Source organism: Protopterus annectens, chromosome 4.part0, assembly GCF_019279795.1.
Source record: "Protopterus annectens isolate FY-2018-M chromosome 4.part0, PAN1.0, whole genome shotgun sequence".
NCBI classification, from domain to species: domain Eukaryota; kingdom Metazoa; phylum Chordata; order Ceratodontiformes; family Protopteridae; genus Protopterus; species Protopterus annectens.
This window is the reverse complement of record NC_056733.1, coordinates 10,087,929-10,110,525: the sequence shown is the minus strand read 5'-3', so window position 1 is coordinate 10,110,525 and position 22,597 is coordinate 10,087,929. Positions and strand designations below refer to the sequence as shown.

At 45.5% G+C, this 22,597-nt stretch overlaps 1 protein-coding gene across 3 annotated transcripts in view; it reads right to left on the bottom strand.

Moving 5' to 3' along the window:
* The window catches only part of RHOT1 (ras homolog family member T1), a 1,470,459-nt gene that overhangs the window by 1,402,336 nt on the left and 45,526 nt on the right, over positions 1 to 22,597 (bottom strand). For all 3 annotated transcript variants that reach the window (XM_044068049.1, XM_044068050.1, XM_044068051.1), the window contains exon 2: positions 19,163 to 19,221. In XM_044068049.1, the coding sequence (XP_043923984.1) occupies positions 19,163 to 19,221 (59 nt within the window). The remainder of the gene's footprint in view (positions 1 to 19,162; positions 19,222 to 22,597) is intronic.

The following is a 22,597-nucleotide window of genomic DNA, read 5'->3' as shown; positions in this document are numbered from 1 at the left end:
AGGTTCCCTGGTGCAGAATTTACTGAGCTGATTGGAGTGGGAGGCAAAGAGGTCCACCTTTAGGGTGCCCCATTTCTGGGTTACAAGGTTGAAGATTCTGTGGTTTAGCAGGTTCCTGCTTAAGTTAAGTTGTCTGCCAGAGGGTTTTGGGAGCATGGCAGGAATTGTGCTAGAAGGTATATTTGCATGGCTGAGGCCGTGCGCCAAAGGGTCATGATGAGCCTGCAGAGAGGATAAGAGGGAGTCCCTCCCTGCTTGTTGATAAACCGCATCACTGTGATCTTGTCTGTTTTGATCACTAGAGGCTCCGGGGAGAGTAGAGGTCTGAAAGCTGTCAGGGCATGCTGAACAGCTAGCATCACTTTTTGGCTGATGTGCAGATGTATTTGATTTGGGCTCCAACAGCCCTGAATGCACCTGCCATCCAGGTGTGCACCCCAGGCATAGTCTGATGCATCTGTGGTGAGGGTCTGAAAGGCATGGAGTTGTGTGAAGGGAAGTCCCTTGTTGTGGTTGCATGCTGCTGCCTACCAAAGAAAATCTTTCCTTAGACAGGGTATCATAGGTATGATTGGTATCAACACTGTCAAGACCTGGAAACTAAGGCTTTTTAGGTACCACTGTCATTCCTCGTATGCAGCCTGGCATATGGAGCGAGTAGAATGCAGACGACCATAAACCCTAGAGTTTTCATAATTTTCCTTGCGGATAACTGGGTTCTGGTGGCTAATTGAGATAAGTAGGCTGTCAGGTAGGCTTGTTTTTCTGGAGGAAGGAATGCCATGGGATGCTGTGTCCAGGCTTGCTCCCAGGAATAAAACTTTGTGTAGGGACTAGCTTTGATTTCTTTTCGTTGATAGTATACCCCCAGGGAGGTCAGTAGGCCCTTTACAAAGGTCAGGTGCTGTACCAGCTTTTCCCGTCTGCCTGAATCAGGCAATCATGTAAGTAGGGGTAAATATGAATATTTCTTTGTCTGCAAAAAGCAATGGCTGGAGCCAGGCATTTTGTGAAAACTCTGGGAACAGTGGATTAGCCAAAGGGAAGTGCAAAGAACTGAAAGTGCATAGATCCTGCCCTGAAATGTAGATATTTCTTGCAAGATTCCCCGATTGAGATGTGGAGGTAGGCCTCTTTTTAAGTCTAAGGTGGCTAACCAAGCATCCTTGGAAAGCATAGGAAAAAACTGCTGGAGGGTGAGCATTTTGAATTGTGGTATCACCAGAAAGTTGTTTAGAATGGATAGAGGACTGGGTGCCAGGTGCCCTCTTTTCTGGGTACCAGGAAGAGTCTGGAATAGAAACCTTGGCCCATCTGGTCTGCAGGAACATGCTGTATTGCCCTCATGGAGAGCAGTGAAAGGACCTGCCCTACTGGCCTCTGCCAACTGGTTTGGAGGAAGATCAGGGAACTCCTTTGGGGTTGGCAGAGTGTGGAAATAAAATTTGTATCCCTGGGACACTATGTTGAGGACACATCGGTCGTTGGTAATAGAGGCCCAGTTGTTTGCATGAAAGGAGAGAGTTTTCCTCCTAGGGGCACAAGCAGGTGGGCAGAGGTAAGGGGTGGAGGTGTAAAGTCATTGTGGGTTCTTACCATAAAGGGGTGGCTTAGCACTCACTGTTTTTGAAGTGGAGGAACTTCATTGCTTAGATCTCCACATTCCCCGGGGTTGCTGTCTGGAGGGTCTGCTTCCCCTGGGTCAGGGCTGAGCTGACTTGGTGGGGCCCGGAAAGGACCAGTGCTTGGAAGGGCAATGCCTACTGAACCTCAGAGGCTGGATCTGTAAAAAGTCTGTTTGCATAGATTTTGCTTTTTCTTCCATCTTTAAGACCTCTTCTGCCTTGGGGCCAAACAAATTGTCTTTGTTCAATGGTGCGTCCAATAATTTTGATTGGACATGGTCTGGCAAGGTCTGTTCCTTAAGCCAAGAATGCCTTTTTTGGACAGAACCAGTGACTGCTGCCCTGCAAGATGCTTCTAGGGCATCAAAGCCACATTGCAAGGTATGCTTAGTAACCTGGCTTGCAGATTGCATAAACTCTTGTAATTCTATATTTTCTGCACAAGCAGGAAAGGAAGATATTTTTTGTTTGAAGAGTTCCATGGTATGCTGCTGATATTTCAGCATGTGGAACTGACAAGTTAGTGCTCTAATAGCAAGAGTTGCAGAGGTGTATACTTTTTTACCCCATCTGTCTAAAGTTCAGGAATCACTGCCTGAGGGGGTGGGATTCTTAGCTGAAGTTGCTTTAATTCCTTTTGGTCTGTGGGAGAGTACCTCTGGGGTCAGCAGTAAGATTTTGAACAGGAATTTGAGAGAGTCAGGGACTCTGTAGTACCAGTCAGGTTTCCTGGGAGCAGGAGGAAGGGCATCAGGAGTCAAACTGGATTCCATGAAATCATCCACAACATCCAGGACATGAGGAATGGCTAAAGGTCTGTGCTGTGGTAAATCTAAGAATTCCCGGAGTCTCTTTTTTGACTGAGGAGTGTCCTGACATCTCCATTGGAAATGCTCCCTTAAAGTATGTAGGGTTTCACCAAATGAAAAACCCTCAGGAGGAGAGGCAGAAGGAATGGATTTCTCTGCATCAGAATCCTCATTAGCAGACAGGGGTTGCATGTCTTCATATTCAGAAACCTCTGAGTCATCGGACTCCTGCTCAGACAAAACTACTGGGGACAAGTCTCTTTCCTTTTGAAAGGTGTAGCCTGGCTTTCCTTAATACGCATAATAAGGTCTTCCCCCACTTTAAGCATGATTGAGGCATGGAAGCAGGTGCCTGAGCTTGGGTCATTTTTTTAGGCATAGTTCTTGGGCCTTAGAAACTCGGTAGTTTTAGAAGGAACTGAAGACGTGAAAGTCGGTTTGTGTAGAGTATCGGTAGTGCGAAGAACTTCCTAGGAAGCTGGTGTCTGCTCAGGAGCTCCAGACCCATCGGAGGTAGAGACATCCGCAGGATCCTTAAATCGAAGAGTCTCGTGGCATACCGGACTCTGAACGGGTCACGGTAGTGGCCTGCGAATCCACAGAAGCAGGCATCAGGGGCTGCAAAAGCACCTCACTGAGGACTGGAGAACTGACTACTAGCTTAGCAGAAGCATCGTCGGCAGTTTTGGACCTGTGCGGTCTTCTCTGTCTTTATCCTCAAGTTTTTTCAGAAGATTGGTAGTCGGATGGCTTACCGAAGCCTTATCGGAATACAAGGACTGAGCGAAAATATTTAGCTACGATAAGGGCCCAACGATGTATAGTTCTGGTGTTGAACAAAGCACAAAAGTGACAGCGAGGGACGTCATGGTCTGGGCCTATTCAGTAAGAATGGAAGCCTCTGTGTGGTATTTGCTTTCCACAGCAGAGACAATTGTTAACTTTTTGGACATCTGCTAGAGCAAGAAATAAGAATCACCAACAGGGTACTTGGCTTTAGAAGACTTCAACTTCAATTCGGAAACGAAAACTCAAGTAGCGGCCGACCGGCACTCGTACGAACTGCTTCTGCTTCGGGCTCCTCAGCAAGAAAGACTGATTTAATGGCGTCGGCTGCCTGATTTTATACCACTGACGACCTGACGTCAGTCCTGGAGTGAAAGCAACCAACACAGAAATACTAAGCCTCTGGCATTCAGGCCGACTGAGGGTTAACCCTGGCAGGATAACCCAAGTGTGATGACTGCAACAGTGAAACACGAAGAACATCTGCTGTTAGTAGTAGCTTTATACTGGCTTTCACACATACTTTTCCACAATGTAATACTAAATGTGTCAATACAATGAGGAGTACTGAATATTAACTGTGTGGCAAGTTAGGGTTTAGGAATGTAGGTGATAGTAGGTTAAAGTTATGGAGGAACTAGGTGAAGGTAAGTGAACTAATGTTTACAGGATGCAAAGAGAAAATTAACAGAGCTATTAGGTTAATTGGAGAAGACATGCAAGCGGAGTGAAAGTGAAGTTTGCCTTTAAGGAGAGAGTGGTTTGGAGATAAAGATTAAATATACAAGTAATGATATGAAGTGAAGGTTGGGAGCAAACGAAGAGCACCTCCCACGGTAGTGGAAGGTAATCAGTGTATTTTATGCACACTTTACATAGCTTTTCCCATGGGGGGGTGGGCACACTTGTCTGTTATGCTTTCAGTACTAAAATTTTATATAAAGCAGTACTCTAACATATGCTTTGAAAGTGCAAGGGTTATCCTATTCCGGCAGACTGCAGTTACTGTAGCAAAGTTTTGAAGGAGTAAAGTGCTGCATAGTTCTATTAAACTACAAGCGAGTTTTCTTCATCAGCTACATTATAAGTAAAAAGCTGAGTTCAGGAATGCTTGGAGAGGAGGGTAAAATTCTAAATATGGCTGGGATAACAGCAGAAAAACTATAATTGACTACCCCAGGGAGAAAATGGTGATTCAATCATGAAATATACTGCTCAAAGTTATTAGCCTGGGTCCTGTAGTAGGAGAAATGAACATTTTGCTCTTAATTTTCATAATTGTTCACATCTTGGAAACTGTACAACCTACACATACAGTGACAGCAACAATTTTAATCAGGAAGCTTGTGCTTTTACATGATGGCAACAAATTCCTTTACAAGTATTTCTGTACTGAAATATTTCTGAAAATATGAAATCTGAAGTAGGAACTTCATTTGTCAGCAACCTTTGGGATACAGATCCGATCTCGGATCAGAGCCGGCAACTTCTACCACAGCATAGATCCGAGCTCCTAGCTCCTCCCTTTACCCATAATCCCCTGCCTACCCTGACTGACCTCAGATCTAGTTTGCCGCTCTTCAAGCAACAGCTAGATTCCAGAGCTCTTGGCGATTTTGTGAGAAAACAGTTTTTTCTTCTTATTCTGATTGAGTGGTTGTGTGTGTATGTTAGGTTTACCCTAAACGCTAAAACTTCTTATTTTTAGCTTACTTAGCTTAAATTTTAATTTAAATTATTTCCTCCCTGCCCCCACTGGTCGTAGTGTGTGTGCGTGTCTTGAGTGTAGGGAGTGGGTCGGAGCCGACCATGCTGGGCACGTCGGCTCCGACGGCTCCCTCGAATTTGTCAGACCTGACCTCAGAGCCGTGGGCAAGCTTCGGATCCGAGGGATTCGGTGTGCTTTCAGCTCCATCCTGGTCAGAGCACACTGGTCCCTCAGATCCGACGTTCTCGGCGCCGGGTCCAATCCCCGCTTCGGATCCGAGTGGGAGTCTGGTCTCAGATCTGTCAGAGAGCGGCTCCCCCTCGGCTTTCACTGCGGTGGAAAGGGCACTGTCGAGTGCTTCCAGGCCTCCGGTCCTGGCTTCGGCTCCCTCCCACACTCATCTGGTCCTGGCGGCCCTCGGGGCAGCCTACCTCAGCACCTCTAGGAGTTCCAGTGGAACAAGATACAGCCCATGAGGACTCCTCGGACAGCCCCCCCCCCCCCCGAGGAGGTTCCTCACAAGGCGAGGTGCAAGAGGAGGCAGACTCCCCTGAGAGTCTCACCGAAGATACGGACTTAGATGAAGGGGAAGGCTCCCCTAGGTCGCCCCCCGAGGATGTCTCCTTCGGAGACATCATGGAAATGCTCAAAATCAGGGGTGGGTGGTCTGCCCCCAAGGCTTCCTCTGATGAGTCCGTATTCCTTGAGGTGTTCGAGGCAGGACCATCTACCTCTTGGGTGTCCCCTCCACCCGACCCCTTGGTGGATCTCATATCCACTAGGGCTTGGAAGGAACCGGACACCGTAGAGCCAATCCCCAAGCACCCGGACAAAATTTTGAGCCCCCCTGCACAGAGATCACACTGGAGCAGAGGTCCTCCTGTGGATGCCATGTTGGTGGCTGCAGCCACCAAGAAAGACTTTGCTCAGGAGATCCCCACGGTTCATCCTCCGTGCAAGGAGTCTCGCGCGATGGACCGTCTTGGGAAGCAGACCTTCTCTACGAGGGCCTTGAACTACATGGCACTTGTTCTCCGGATGCAGCGGGATCTAATTAAGGAATACGCTGCTTCCCCCCCCCAGGGTCCATGTCGGAGGGAGACAAGGATCTGTACGCCTCCCGAATGGCCACCCTCCGCTCCATTTCTAACACCTCTATGCGGCTTTTGTCTCCTGCTATGGAGGGAGCCGCTAGAGCAGGCAGAGTCGGGCTTGTCATGAGGAGACGGGCCTGGCTCAGTCACTGACTTCTCAGAACCCTTTAAGGAGTCATTCGCGAATGCCCCTTTTGATGGTTCTGCACTGTTCGGCAAAACCGTTCGCGACACTCTTGTCCAGAGCGAGAAAGACGGGAAGATTTTGTCTGCCGGAGTCCGCTTCTCTGCGCCCCAGAGGTCCTTTTCCAAGAACCAAAACGGTCACAAGATGTGGTTCCGAAAATCGCATCAATCCCAGTCTGCTCAGGACAACCAGTACTCTCGTGGCAGAGGAGGGCAGGGAGGACGCCGCCCCAGAGGCAGAGGGGGTCCCAGGAATTTTGGTTCCAGAGAACCGTTCTCTGAGAGGCCCACACAGAACCCCTGAGGGGTTGCCCGGCTGCTCCACTCTGGAGGCAGTCGGGGGGGCGTTTTTCAAGGCACTTAGCAATGTGGGAGTCCATAACAACGGATCGCTGGGTGCTTCGTATTACCAAATTCCCTTTATCGTAACCCCCAGAATCAGAGGCCTCCCCGACATACCAGTCAGAGGGAGGCGGCTGCTGCAAAAAAAAGAGCCATCCAGCCCGTCCCCCCAAGATCAAATCTGATCAGGGTTTTACTCCAGGTTCTTTCTGGTGCCAAAAAAAAAACGGGGGACTTGAGGTCCATCCTCGACCTCTCTCTCCTAAACCTGGCGGTACCCAAAGAAAAGTTCCGAATGGTCATGTTGCCATCCGTCCTCCCCTTATTGCGGGAGGCCAACTGGATGTGCTCCATAGACCTCAAGGATGCGTACCATCACATTCTAGTGGACAGGCATTCCAGGAGGTTTCTCCGCTTCTGGCTGGGAGCCAGTCACTTTCAATTCAGGGCCCTCCCCTTCGGCCTCACCTCAGCCCCCAGGGTGTTCAAAGTCCTGGCAATAATACCGGCCCACCTGAGACTCCAGGGAATTCAGGTCTTTCCGTACCTGGACGACTGGCTCCTTATGGCCCCAACAAGGCATCTACTTTGCTCATGCAGGAATTATTTCCTCAGTCTGGCTCCACTATTAGGATTAACCATCAACATGACCAAATCCTCTCTGATCCCTACACAGGTGTTGGATTTTATAGGGGCGAGACTGGATTCCAGACAGATGCTTGAGGTCTTGACTCCAGATCGGCTTCGGAACCTGATGTTGCACGTGCAGGCCATCCTTCAACTGCAAACTCCTTCGACGGAATTGGTCCTGAGGGCTTTAGGATCTATGGCGGCTGCAATCCCTCTGCTGCCATTGGCCCGGTTGAACATGAGGGTCCTGCAGTGGACCCTCCAGGTACAATGGTCCCTGTCTCGCAACCCCCCTAGTCCCATCCCATTCCCTTAAGCAAGGTTTGCAGAAGGTCGCTCGTGTGGTGGCTCCAGTCCCCCAATCTCCACACGGGACATCCCTTCTCACTACCACCGCCAGTCGACACAGTGACCATGGACGCTTCTTGCCTGGGGGGGGGGGGGGCATTTTTCAGGCAGGACAGTCGAAGGCACGTGGAACGATGTGGAGATCTCTTTGCATATCAACGTCCTAGAGATGAGGGCGGTGCTTTTGACGTTGCAGGCACTACACAGCTCTCTCCCAGTAGGGACGATTGCAGTACAGACAGACAACATGTCAGTCGTCTAGTACATCAACAAACAGGGGGGGAACCAGGTCTTACCCCCCTTTGCCGCGAGGCCATGAGAGTGTGGGAATGGGCGATTTCCACCAACCACTTTCTCATAGCAACGCACATTCCGGGACGGTCCAACATTCTAGCGGACAGGCTCAGTCGTACTATTCTGACTCCTTACGAATGGTCTCTCAACCCTCGAGTTGCAGAGCAAGTATTTGCCCGATGGGGGCGCCCTTGTTGCGATCTTTTTGCCTCTCCTTCAAATACCAAATGCAACGATTACTTCGCTATGATCCCCCCTCCGGGGGAGTCCCAGAGAGACTCTCTAGTTAATGCGTGGCCTCCCGGTCTGCTTTATGCTTACCCTCCTCTTCCCCTGATGTTGAAATTATTGCAGAATGCCAGTCAGTTGGGGAGCAAGATGATCCTCATTGCCCCATTCTGGCCTCGTCAGACGTGGTTCCCTTACCTATGGTCTCACCTAGAGTATCCACCATGGATTCTGGATCCCCTCCCGGATCTCATTTCTCAACCTCTCAATCTTCCGACTCCGAACCTGGTCAACCTCAAGCTGACTGCTTGGTTGCTCCAGTTCCACTCCTCATAAGGACTCCCGGGATCTCATCACCTGTCAAAGCCATTCTAGTAGCAGCTCACAAGCACTCCGATAACTATAAACCCTCCTGGTGGAAGAAGTGAAAACGCTTCTCCATCTGGGCAGAACACCGTCGTTTAGACCCCTTTATGCCCCGATAGCGTCGGTTCTAGATTTTCTAACCTCTCTCTTTCACCAGGGGGCTAGTTCTTCCACAGTCAAGGTACAACTTGCAGCAATCTCATACTATCACGTGGGGCAAGAGTCTGGCCCTCTTATCACTTCCAAGCTGTGTAAGACCTTCCTCAAAAGGTACCTTCCTCCTTAGGCCTCCAGTCAAAGAGGTGGTACCTCCATGGGATTTATCCCTAGTCTTACAGGCCTTGACTGGTCCCCCTTTCGAACCGGCGGCCACGGTTGATCTCAAATTTCTCTCTTGGAAGACGGCCTTTTTGGTGGCCATAACTTCAGCCAAAAGAGTATCGGAATTGCAAGCTCTGTGTCAAACCACCATATTTGGTCTTTCACCCAGATAGGGTTTACCTCAGGATCAATCCGTCCTTCCTACCCAATGTATCTTCAGAAGCGAACATTAATCAATCTCCCAGTGTTTTTCCCCAACTTTCAAAAAGTACAGTTTTGTACCTACCATAAATGTAGATGTCGGAGAGGTATGCATCTGCAGTCCTAACAAATGGGTTGTCCTGCCTCAGGCAGCCCTTCGGTTGGCCGGATTCCAAAGTCTGGGTCTGGCCCCGGCTGATGTCACACTTCACCCAACGTCATAGCTGCAGTTCAGCGGGTATAAAGGCATCAGCCGACGCCATTTTCCTCAGTGTTTCTTGCCCCAGATGCCAGGTGCCCTCTAGGAAGGCTAAATTTGGATAAATGCAAATGTTTCCAAACAATAGAGAGCAATTAGAAATAAACATGTATATACATATATACAAACAAATACACCATAATAGATTCCCCCAGCTAGCTACAAGATGGGCAAATACCCTAGGAGTACCACAGAGGGGAAGGAGGGTGGGTAATCCTGACTGCAGATGCATACCTCTCAGACATCTACTTTTATGGTAGGTACAAAACTGTACAAAACAAATGGGTAGAATACCATAGCCAAACTGGGGGAGGAGGCACTAAGTTTATGGTGTAGTTAAGATCCCTTGCAAAACAGCAGTGGCAAAACCTGCTCGGGATCTGGAGTATAAAGGTAAATTATAATGCTTGGCAAATGTATGCACGGAGCTCCAAGTAGCAGCCTCTAAAATGTCTTTGGTAGCCACTCCTCGTAAGAAAGCTGTAGTAGTGGCTGTAGCCCTTGTGGAGTGAGGTCTGATGTTTTCTGGAGTTGCCTTTCCATGAAAAGAGTAACAAAATCTGATGCAATTTCCTATCCATTTTGGGATTGTTTGTTTGGAAATTGCTTTTCCTTCCATTCCTGTTGCATATGCTACCAGAAGCTGGTCAGTTTTTCTATTGTTCTTGGTTCTGTCCAAGTAGTAGCGCAATTGTCTGTGCACATCCAAGGTATGCAGTAATCTTTCCCCCCTGTTCTGCGGGTTGGGGAAGAATGTTGGTAGGTGTATTGCTTGGTTTAAAGATACCCTGGAGACCACTTTTGGCATAAAGGTAGGATTAGTTCTCATGGACACTCTATCCTGATGGAAGATAAGGAAGGGTCGTACTGCCATTAATGCCTGTAATTCAGAAACCCTTCTAGCTGAAGTGATTGCAAGCAGGAATGCAGTTTTCCAAGATAAGTACTGTAATTCTGCTGTTGCTGCTGGTTCAAAAGGGGGGAGTGTCAACTTTTCTAAACACAAAGTTCAAGTCCCATGTAGGCAATGGTGGTTTCCTTGGTGGCTTTACATTTTTAATTCCTCTCAGAAACTGCCTGAGTAGAGGTTGAGAAAAGACTGGAGGATCCATGTTGTATTGTGCTGAAATTGCTGATGCATGAATCTTAATGGAGGAGTAAGACAGGCCATTGTGGAAAAGCTCGGCTAAATATTCCAGAATGTTAGCTATGTTTGCCAATGATGCATCTACTCCTTTTGTTGTACTCCAAATGAGATATCTTTTCCATTTTGCTGAATAAGTTTTCCTTGTTGAGGGTCTGCGAGCCTCCAAGATAATATCTTTAACCCTTTGAGATAAATATGGGTTATGTTGTCTTATGTAATGTTCCAAGCAGCTAGCTGCAGTGTTTTCAAGTTTGGATGCAGGATTTTGAAGTTGTTCTGTTAGCAGCAGAGGTAGTAGGGGTAGAGGCCATGCGTGTTCCCGAGACATACTCCTTAGTAGCGGGTACCAATGTTGCCTCGGCCAGTCTGGAGCTATCAAGATGATCCTTGGGTGATCTTCTTTGATCTTCAGTAGCACTTTGTGCATCAAAGGGAGAGGTGGGAATGCATACGCTGTCAGGTTTTCCCAACTGAAGGATAGGGAGTCCACCTTCCAAGCAAGTGGGTGGTATGTCCTTGTGCAGAATGTTTTCAACTGGTGGTTGTGTGGGGATGCGAACAGGTCTATTTCTGGTAGTCCCCATTTCCTTGTAATGGATTTGAAGATGTCTGGATGCAGCATCCATTCGTGGGCATCCGTGGTAGTTCTGCTTAAGATGTCTGCTAGAATATTTTCTTTTCCTGGCACAAATATGGCCTGGAGCTGAAGGTTGAGGTTCAGGGCCACATTCCAGAGGTCCATTGCCATCCGGCATAGAGGATATGAATGTGTGCCTCCCTGTTTGTTGATATACCACATAACTGTGGTGTTGTCCGTCCTTATCAGCAAATGACCCTGTTGAAGAAACTGTCTGAATGTCTGAATTGCCTGCTTTACTGCCAGCATCTGTTTTTGATTTATGTGTAGGTTCATCTGGTCTTGAGTCCATAAGCCTTGTATGCACTTGTCCACCATGTGTGCCCCCCAACCGAGGTCCGAGGCGTCCGTGGTGATAGTCTGGTTTGGGCGAGGCCTGTGGAAGGGCAGTCCTTTGTTCGATTGATAGGCCTGGGCCCACCACTGGAATTCTTGCTTCAGGCATGGAATTATTGGAATTTGGGTTTCTAGGCTGTGCTTGTGCTGAGACCATAAATTCCTCCGGTACCATTGCAACTTCCTCATATGTAGTCTGGCATGTGGAATCAATATTATGCAAGATGCCATGTAACCCAGGGCTTGCAGGATTTTCCTTGCTGTAAGCTGGTTCTGTGCTGTTAATGCTATGAAATAAGGTGGTAGTTGCTTCTGCTTTTCTGCTGTGAGGAATGCCATCTGGTTTGATGTGTCCAGTTCTGCACCCAAGAAAGTTATCCTTTGGGATGGGATCAGCCTTGACTTTTTTGTGTTGACTGTGTATCCCAGGGCTTGTAGTAGGTGAATAACCTTTTTCAAATCTTTTGTTAATTTGTCTTTGCTGTCCGCTTGTAACAGGCAGTCGTCCAGGTATGGATAAATTTGAATTCCCTGAAGCCTGCAATGAGCAATTACTGATGCCAGGCATTTCGAGAATACTCTGGGCGCAGTAGATAAGCCAAAAGGCAATGCTGAGAATTGATAATGCTCTGATCCTGCAAGAAATCTGAGGTATCTTCTGCAATTTGGTCGTATGGGGACGTCCAGGTATGCCTCCTTGAGATCCAGAGTCACCAGCCAAGACTCCTTGCCCAGCATGGGAAGGAGTTGCTTTAGGGTCAGCATCTTGAATTTTGGAACAATAAGATATGTGTTCAGAGCGGACAGGTCGAGGATAGGTCTCCATTGGTTTTCCTTTCTTGGTACCAGGAAAAGCCTGGAATAAAATCCTTGTCCTTGTTCCATAGCTCTCATCCTTAGTAAGTTGTCTATTTGCTGTAGAGCGTTTGTCTTTTGGTTTGGAGGTAGGTTTGGCATTCCTCTCTTCCTTGGAAGAGTATGGAAGTGAAACCTGTAGCCTTTGTCTATTGTCTGCAGAATCCATTTGTCTCCTGTAATGTAATGCCAATTGACTGAAAATAAGGCTAACTTTCCGCCTAAGGGTGCTTCTAGTTGTTCCCTGGTAGGTGGTTTCAGAGCCAAGTCACTGTGATTGTCCTGTGGAAGTGGTAGTGGCTGGATCTGTGGCAGTACTTCTCTGGCTGTTAGGCTGCCACTGACGTCCCCTGTAGGCACCTCTGGATTGACCTCTGCCTCTTGGGCGTCTATTTCTGCTTCTCTGTGCTCTGGTGGTGTCTGGAAAGGACCAATTCTTGGAAGGCCAGTTCCTACTAAACCTCGGAGGCTGGACCTGTAAGAAAGCTAAATCTGTCCAGACACTCAAGGATTTTTCTTCCACCTTCAACACTTGCTGTGCAGGGGAACCAAACAAACTGTGCTTTTCCATGGGAGCATCTAGAAGCTTGGACTTTACATGGTCTGGTAAGGATTGCTCTTTTAACCATGCATGCCTTCTGATCACTGTACCAGTCATAGCTGATCTAAAGGAAGCCTCCAGTGCATCATAGCCGCATTTTAAGGAATGATTACTGACCTGCTGAGTGTTATGTACCAAATCCTGAAGGGACTTACGGTCTAAAGGCTCAGGTGAGGACAGTTTTTTAGTTAGCTGATCTAACAGGAATTCCTGATATTGAATCATGTGGAATTGACAGTTTAAGGCCCTGGCCGAAAGAGTAGCAGAAGTATACACTTTTTTACCCCATCTCTCTAAAGCCCTAGATTCTCTTTCAGAGGGGAGGGAGTTTTTGGTAGAGGTAGCTGCTACAGCTTTGGGGCCCTGTGAAATAGTTTCAGGATCTGCAATAGGAGCCTTATACAAGTGATAATGTGTGTCCGGAACCCTGTAGTATCTGTCGGGCTTAGCAGGGGCCGGAGGAAGAGAGTCAGGAGCAGTACAAGCATCATTAAATGCATCATCCACAACTGTAAGTACTGGAGGAATGGCTAAAGGCCTATGCTGTGGCAAATGTAAAAAGGTCCTAAGCCTTTTCCTAGAGTCTGAAAAATCCTGGCCCTGCCATTGAAATTGTTCTCTCATAGCATGCAAGGTTTCCCCAAAAGAAAATTCCTCAGGAGGAGAGGCAGAAGGGATGGAGTCTTCTGCATCCGAGTCCTCATATGGGGAATAAGGGCCTTCTGGGGGATTTGTATTGTCTGAATCATCAGAGGAGTAATCAGTAGAAACTGGCTCAGGGGGCTCTGCTCTAGGCCTCTTCTCTGGAGGGGGGTGAGAGGCCCTGTCAGGGTGAGGCTGGGATCCCCTGATCAAAGAAATGAGATCTTCTGCTAGACTAAGCATTTGAGTACTAGAGCTAGGCCTGTGAGAGGGGGTTTTAACAGGCATGGTCTTTGTTGATTTAGCTGCTTTAGCCCTGGCAAAGGCCTTAATTGACATGGATGCAGGGGGCCTAGCAGCTCCACGTGCAGGAGTAGATATATCTAAGGGGATAGTATCCGATAAATCCTGAGAACCTGTAAGAGCAGGTGGAATTTCCATAGCAGATTCAGCCATGCTGGATGAGGCCTCGGTTGTAGGAGGCATGCTTTCGGCCGAAGGAAGAACCGTGGACTCGGTTTCGGCCGAAACCGAGACACTCGCGGTTGGCTTAACCACGGTTTCGGCCGAAACCGCGGACCGTGAGCATCGGTCCTTTTCCTTACGCTTTTTAGCTAATTGTGAAGTCTGAGTCTCCGACGGCATGTTATAAGCAAAAGCGGAGCCGAAAAACTCCTCTGCAAACTCCGACCGACGTCTAAGTGTCCGTCGGTTGAAGGAAGCACAGGCTAGACAAGCTGCTACGTCGTGGTCTGGGCCTAAACAAGGTAGGCAGTAAGAGTGGAAATCTTTATGAGGTATTTGTTTCCCACAAGTTAAACAGTTATTCACTTTTTCTGACATCGGCTGAGGCAAGAAAGAGTCCCCAACGGGGTACTTAGCTTTTTAGAAGTCTTCGGTAGTAGCAATCTCTGGTTCTGACCGACCGGCACTTGCGAACAGCTTCTGCTTCGGGCGCCACGCGGCAAGAGACTGAGGAAAATGGCGTCGGCTGATGCCTTTATACCCGCTGAACTGCAGCTATGACGTCGGGTGAAGTGCGACATCAGCCGGGGCCAGACCCAGACTTCGGAATCCGACCGAAGGGCTGCCCGAGGCAGGACAACCCATTTGTTAGGACTGCAGATGCATCCTTGAAGGGCATCAAAGGAGAGTACAAGCTGCATTCCTTAGACGTACACAGACAGCTATGTTTTTATATTCATAGAACTGCTAATCATAGGCAATCCGATCAGTTGTTTATCTCCTTTGCCAAAAGTAATTTCCGTAAGCCAGTTTCTAAAGTTTCTCTCTCTCGATGGATCTCGAGTTGTATTCTCTTAGCATATCAGAGCTCGGGAAGGCCTGCACCTCAAGGAGTCCATGCTCATTCTACTAGGGCCGTTGCCACATCGGCGGCCTTTCAAGCTAGGGTTCCCTTGGATGACATTTGTTCCGCAGACACTTGGGCTTCATCTCACACCTTTATCAGCCACTATAAAATAGATGTCGTCTCCCGAGGTAGGGCGTCCTTTGGCTCTGCGGTGCTCCGGAATATCCTTCCATGAAGGCCACCCAAGATTTAGGTAGCTGGGGACTCTGTCCCAAAGGTTGCTGACAAATGAAGTTCCTACTTCAGATTAAGAAGTTATGTACTCACCATAACGTTCCATCTGAGTAGGTATCTTCATTTGTCTGCAACCATCCCCCCCTCCTTCCCCCTGACCAAAATGATCGTTCTTGAGGTTCTTAGCATCTGTTCCCTTTGGGACACATCAGCTGTGCTATGGGGTAAACTTGATCTGAGGTCAGTCAGGGGATTATGGGTAAAGGGAGGTGCTAGGAGCTCGGATCTATGCTGTGGTAGAAGTTGCCGGATCGGATCCGTATCCCAAAGGTTGCAGACAAATGAAGATACCTACTCAGATGGAACGTTATGGTGAGTACATAACTTCTTATTATAACTAGTTGCATAAGTATTATAAATGCTTTTTCAAGCTGTACAATTTTGTCAATCTAAGGTGTTGCTTCATGTTACACTACAGTCTGCAAGTTAATTGGTTTGAAATACTGCAAATCTTAAAATTAGTGCAGCAACTACACACAATTGTTTTTTCCACACCATATATTTCTTATGGCCCTCAACACACAGCTCCCTCAACTAATATCAAGCTTATATAAAACTAACTTACCTAAAAAAATGATTCAAACTATTTTCAAACATCACAGACACTAGTAACTCCTTGTTACCAAACTTACAATTAGTGGTGATATACATCCTAACTCAGGTTCAAGCAACACCACCTCTTTTTATCCCCAAACACAAAATACATTTAATCTTCCATATCATGGCTCTAAATTGATGCGTCTAAATCTTAATCTTAGAAGTGTTAAGATCCAAGAACTGCATTCTACCATCTCCCTTTACTCCCCAGACATTGCTGTCTTAACTGAGACCTGGTTGAAACCACACTTTTCAGATAATGAAAATTATTCCACCTGGTTACAACATTCTTAGGAGTTGACAGAAAAGTTAAGAGGTGGAGGTGTAGCCATACTAATCAAGAACAACTTTATACTGCTACCACAATCTTACAATATCAATGTTTTTGGGGTATGTTATTATCAACCAAGCTACAAGTTAACCATAACAAGTACAAACCATTACAGCCATCTATGTCCCACCAGGCAACAATTTCTCTACAACAGAATGCATTCTCCAGTCTGTATCACAATCCATTACTCAAGAAACCATCATTATGGGCGATTTAAATATAGACTGGACAACATGCAACTCACATAACCACAGTAATCACGTCAATCTCTATGGCTTTACACAACTTATCCAAACACCTACTAGAACTGAAAAAAAAAAAAAAAAAAAAAAAAAAAAAAACAGAATCAATATTGGATTGGACACTGACAAACGGACCTCGCTTACATCAACATTCTGGCAACAGACAGTCTCAGTGACCATATGCCAACCTATCTATTAAGGCAACATATTATTCCTTACAAATATACACTTTGCCAAATCTGTAGTAAAAAAAAAAAAAAAAACTTCCAGCACTTAATAGCCATACTAAAAAATGCAACTTGTCCCCACTTATGAATATTCCCTTAGACAATGCTGTAGAATATTTAATACTTCCCTTCTCAACATTCAGAACAGATTAGCCCCTCTTAGAAAAAAGGCAAATATACACCAAGGCTATCTAAAGAAAACAGAAGTCTCCTTAAATTAAGAGATAAGACCTGGCAATTATGGTGTACTTGTAAAACTCAAAATTACCGAACATTCCAACAACTTAAAATAAGGCAAAGCATCAAATCACTCTAGACAGAAAGAACTACTAGACTAACAGAAACACCAGCAAAATCCTCAAAACTTTTGGAGCACAATCAAAGTTATCCTTTATCCAGGACAAAACTCTACCCCTTCCCCCAATACATCAAACTACGCTGGAACAACTGCAGAAGAATGTAATGCACATTTCACAGAAAGTATTTTATCTCCAACTAAAAATAATAACAGTCTATGACACTACCAAAACCTTCCAATAAGAAAAGACTCTTCTCTTTCCAGCCCATCACTACTGCTACCATATACAATCTATTAAAGAAACTTAAGTTACCACATTAGCAGCTGATGACCTGTCAGTTGAATACTTAAAAGTTAGCAGCAGAAGCTTTATCCTATCCAGTTTCAATCCTCATAAATAGATCTATTGCAGAGCAATATGTCCCATCAGTATGGAAAACTGCTTACATAATCCCCATACACAAGGGAGGCATCTCAACAGAACTTTCAAATTACAGACCCATTGCCATTTTGTCCCCACTATCAAAAGTCCTAGTAAGATGCATTCACTTTCAACTTCTCCTATAGCTTACTACCAATAACCTTCTAACCAACTCCCATCATGGGTTTAGACCTTATCACAGTACAATTAACTGGTCTTCTAAGTTTCACTAACACCATTAATCAACTTAGAAATTAAGGCAAAATAATTTCAGCCGTCTTCCTTGATATGTTCAAGGCCTTCAATACAGTTTCCCACCACAAATTACTAACGGTTATTTCCAAATTAAACCTCAGTCCTTCTGCTCTAATATGGTTTCTCATATGGTTTCAGTTATCTAAATGGTCTCCAACAAGCAGTAAAATGGCAGCATGACTTCTTCCCACTACATTGGGGGTCCCACAGGGATCAATTGTTGGCCCTTTACTTTACAGTATCTTTACAAATTACCTTAGTACAGCTACTTCACTAGTTTCCATTATCCAATATGCAGATGACACAACACTTGTATGTACTGCACAGACACTTCAGCACCTCCAAGACATAACCCAGAAGTCCCTCTCTGATATTGAATTATGGCTATCAAATCCCCATCTTATACTCAACTCAAAAATCCCTCAAAACTTATGATCTTTCAACCTACTAGACTCTCATACATCCCTACCACCTTCTATATTACTTCTGGCAAGAATACAAAAATCATCCCTGAACCTCAAGCAAAATTACTTGGTATTACAGCTGATGTACGATTTGATCTACATATATCCTAAACAATCAAGAAAGTTCTCAAAAAAATGGGTACCTTATACAGGAACAAAAAATTCCTAACAGATGCTTCTAGGACTTCTATTTCTATAACCCATCTCCTGTCGACCTTGCTGTATGCCTCCCCAATTCTTGTTAATCTAAAAAAGGCAGATTTAAGGAAACTTGAAATATGCTATAAAAATATAGCAAAATTTGCTACTGACTGTCCACATCAGGGACACCACTGTTACTCCTTAAAAAAACTATCTTGGATAGAACTACCACAACTATCATACAATCAACTAATCATGGTACACAAATTACTACATCAGGCAGAAGAAAATTCCAGCTCTGTTAAACATATTAAAACCTTATTTTACTAACAGTAGCCTTAGATCTGAAAATAAATCACTACTACAAGTGAGCAAATCAGTCAACATTGCTGGTGATTCCCTATTTCCCACTATGTAGCAAAAGTCTGGAATTCACTTCCTCTTCTTATTAGAACTATTACTAATGCCCATCAGTTTAAAAATTCCCTAAAAAGTTTCCTTAAATCACTCGTGGCTTTGTACCTGTACTAGTCCAGGCTAAGTGTCTGTAGAATTGCTTGTCTTGCTATCCTAGCTCTGACTAATAGCTATATTTAAACTGCCTTAATATTGTTATATTTAACTGAATTGTTACTTAAAAAAAAAACTGTACCTGCTGGATTTATGTTAATTTGTGTTTTGCAATATGTATATTGTCTGAAAAATGTTACAGATTACTGTATAATTTCTGTAATCGTATGTATTTATGTACTTTTAAGATATATGTGGGGCTTTTCACCCAGTGACCAAATGTAAATAAATAAGTTCATAGGACAGATAATTCTCATATCTCCACTGCCTTGCAATTTAGATTAACACTACTAGTGTCATTTTGTTTCTTGCATCAGGCACTTTCATATTTCTACCAATAACTGGAAAGTCACACAGTACGACATACAGGGAATACAGGTATTAAATTATGAATACAAAGAATCACAAATCATACCTGAAAGATTCTTGGTTAAGAGAGAGGAAAAAAAAAAAAAAAAAAAAAAACACACGCAGCCCCCAATTTCATGCTCATGTACTCTCTGCAACAGCGGACGCAACATAGCCCTAGAATATCTGAAAATAATCTGTATTAAAGTGATGCGATTAGTTCAAATGGAAAGAACAGCCTACTTACATCATCTGGGAACTCCTCACTGACTAAAGTCATAATCAATGATGTCTTCCCAACTCTGGCTGTAAAAAAGAAAAAAAGTTGCGTTAGTACTAAAGCTGGCAAAATGTTCACACTACATGCTTAGCCAGTCAACAATGCAAGTTAGTGTCAAGTTCTTTTAAGTCTCAGAAAACCTCAATACTAAATCAGTACATATAAATAACATTTTCATTTCTCCCAATCAGCGTAGCCACCTAAAATGAAGCAGTCTTAGCAAATGCTGTTCTTCATTACTTCAGTATTTGCTGCAAAAATCAACAAGGTTAAAAAGTACTAACTACCTCATGGCAAAAGAGCAAGGGCCCTTCCTCTACAGCAGGATACTAAAGTCATGTCAGTGGCTTAGACATGTTCAGATGGTCGGGGGGGGGGGGGGGGTGATAGAAGACTTTGCAATAAAATGAAAACTCCTCCCAGAAGGGGGAGGGTTATACGACAGGAAAGGAATGGCTGTGCGCACCCCAAACGGACGTTCACAACTTGCCAATCTATGCACCTCTAGGAAGAGCAAGCCAGGGAATGGGTAGTCATATAGCAAACATAGCAGCTTGCATGATCAGTTTCTCCTCCAGTGACCCACTGCATGCAGAGTTCATGAAGAATGCATGAAGTAGCCAGTAAACCACTAGTGTCCACAGCACAACAGAGCCCACAGATTTCCCTCCCCCACACAAATGTCAGCAAGGTATACAAGCAAGTCAAAATGATAACTCCCAAACAGCAAAATATAATAGACAAACTCCAGAAGTTGCAAAACAAGGGAGGAGGTGTAATTTGGTGGTCAGAGAGGTCAGTGCAGAACATAAGCAAGGTTTTGTCAGAGATGACCAATGGAACTATTCAGGAACCTTAGTGGTTAAATATGTAGGTCAAAAATAATTGTCAAACTGCAGCATTTTGACTTTGACAACGAACTGCATTCCCTTCACAAGCACTACCACATAACTAAAAGTTAAGTACTTGCTATAACATTAATCTGATGAGCAGGTCCATCTTCATCAAGACTAAAGACTAGTGATTGATGATTAAGGTGTTTACCTCAAACACAAAAGTTACAGAATTTAAATTCTCACCTTTTAGGGGAAATTGGCCCACAAGGGCAACTAGCCTAGTACTTGCGTATAAAATTAAAGCGCTAGGCAACTTGCCCCATCTTTTGCTCATATGGTCTGAAAAAAAGTTATGTACCTACCATAATGTTCCATGTTAGATGCCTTCATCTCGCCTTCTTTCTTACTGGTTGGGATCGGAGCAGATCCTCTGCTCCGACTCTGCCATCTTCAATAGCTTGAGAGCTGTTTACTGGCTCGAGGCTACCCCTTATCCCATAATGCCTAGTGATAGCTACCCAGATCTTGTTTTAAATAGCTAACTCCAGACATAACAGAATAAACCAGTCAAAAAATCAGTTGACTATACCTGCCATATTCTCTAAGTCAATAGAGGAAACAAGAGAATACACAGCCAGTGAAACAGAAAAACTCCTCTCGGTCCACTAGGACAGGGGGACGGAGGGTGGGACGCAAGAAGGAAGGAGAGATGAAGACAACCAACATGGAACGGTATGGTAGGTACATAACTTCTTTATGTTAAGTTGTCTAGCTCACCTTCATTCTTGCTGGTTGGGACAGCGAGCCTAGCACCTAAAATCCTGGGTGACTCAGTGGAACAGACTCTTCAGAACAGTGGAACCAAAGTCATCTCTGCTCCTGGAGACCATATCAAACTTGTAATGAGAAATAAAGGTATGAAGGTTTATCCACGTGGCAGCTGCACAGATGGAATCCATGGGCAACCTAGGCTGGAAGGCTACAAAGGTGGCCAAGGCCCTAATAGAACGACCTTTCGGTTTAATAGGCAACTCTTTGTTCCTTAACTGATAAATGAAAGAAAGTGCGACAACCATCTGGACAAGGTTACCTTGGAAACTGGGAGACCTCGTTTGCCCAAGGCATAAGAAAGGAATAGTTGGTCTGACTTCCTTACTTCTTTAGTTCTGTGCAGGTAAAAACGCAATTGCCTATGAACATCCAATTGGTGTAGTTTATACTCTGCCTTGTTGGTATGATTAGGGAAAAACACAGGAAGATCTATAGATTGGTTTAAATTGTTTTCTGAGCAGACTTTAGGGAGAAACAAAGGATTAGTCCTCAGAGCAACCCTGTCCTTATGAAAAACCAAGTTTGGAGGACGAACACATAGTGCCTGAAGTTCGGAGATGCGTCTGGCTGAAGTAATAGCTACCAGAAAGAGCGTCTTCCAAGATAGAAATTTGATAAGAGCAGGATGCTGCTGGTTCAAAAGGAGGCAGAATTAAGGAGGTTAGGACTAAATTAAGGTCCCAAGGAGGAGGGGGATCTCTCACTGGAGGCCTAAGAAGAGTTGTCCCGCTCAAAAAAGCTTTACAGAGCTTATGAGACATAATGTTAGAGTTCGAAAAACCAACATGAAACTTAGAAATGTCTGCCATTTGTACTCTGATCGTAGCAAAAGCGGACCTGGAGTGAAACAGTTGTGCTAGGAATTCCAGGATTTTGTGGACTGGGGCTGAAAAGGAGGAAAGGCATAAAGTCGTCCCAGGGGCCAATCGTGTTAAAGGGGGTGGCCAAGAGATCGCAGCAAGGTTGTCCCTATTTGCGGAAAACAAGATTCGCAACTTCCTGATTCAGAGACCACTCATGAGGCATGAGGATAGCTCTGCTGAGCCTGTCCGCTAGGACGTTGGATCTCCCAGGGATGTGCGTCGCAATCAAAAAATGTTGGGAGGAAATTACCCACTGCCAAAGTCTGAGTGCTTCTCGACACAGGGGGTAGGACCTGGTTCCGCCCTGCTTGTTGATGTACCACATCACTGACATGTTGTCCGTTTGAATAGCAATGGTCCCAGAAGGAAGGGAGTCTTGAAGGGCTTGCAACACCAGGAGCACGGCTCTTACTTCCAGGACATTTGTGTGCAGATGGTACTCGTGAGGCTGCCACGTGCCTTGGACTGTCCCGCCCAGATAATGTCCCCCCACCCTATCAGGGAGGCGTCCGTCGTCACTGTGGCTACCGTAGGAGGTTGTATGAAAGGTCTGCCTTGAGTAACTAGTGGGGAGACCATCCACCAAGAAAGATGTCTTTTGCACGCATCCGTGATCATGATCATGTAAGTCATGGGTAGCTCTTGGAAAGACCACTGCGTAAATAGAAGTCAATAAAGAATTCTCATATGACAGCACGCTAGTGGGATTAGGAGAATGGCTGCTGCCATGGAACCTAGAGTTTGAAGGATGTACCGGACTTGGATCCTTTTGCTCTGCATCAGAACCTGTACCTGCTGACGGATTGCGGACACCCTTTCTAGTGGTAGCCTTGCAAACATATCCCTTGTGCCCAAGTTGCTAAGGACACTAA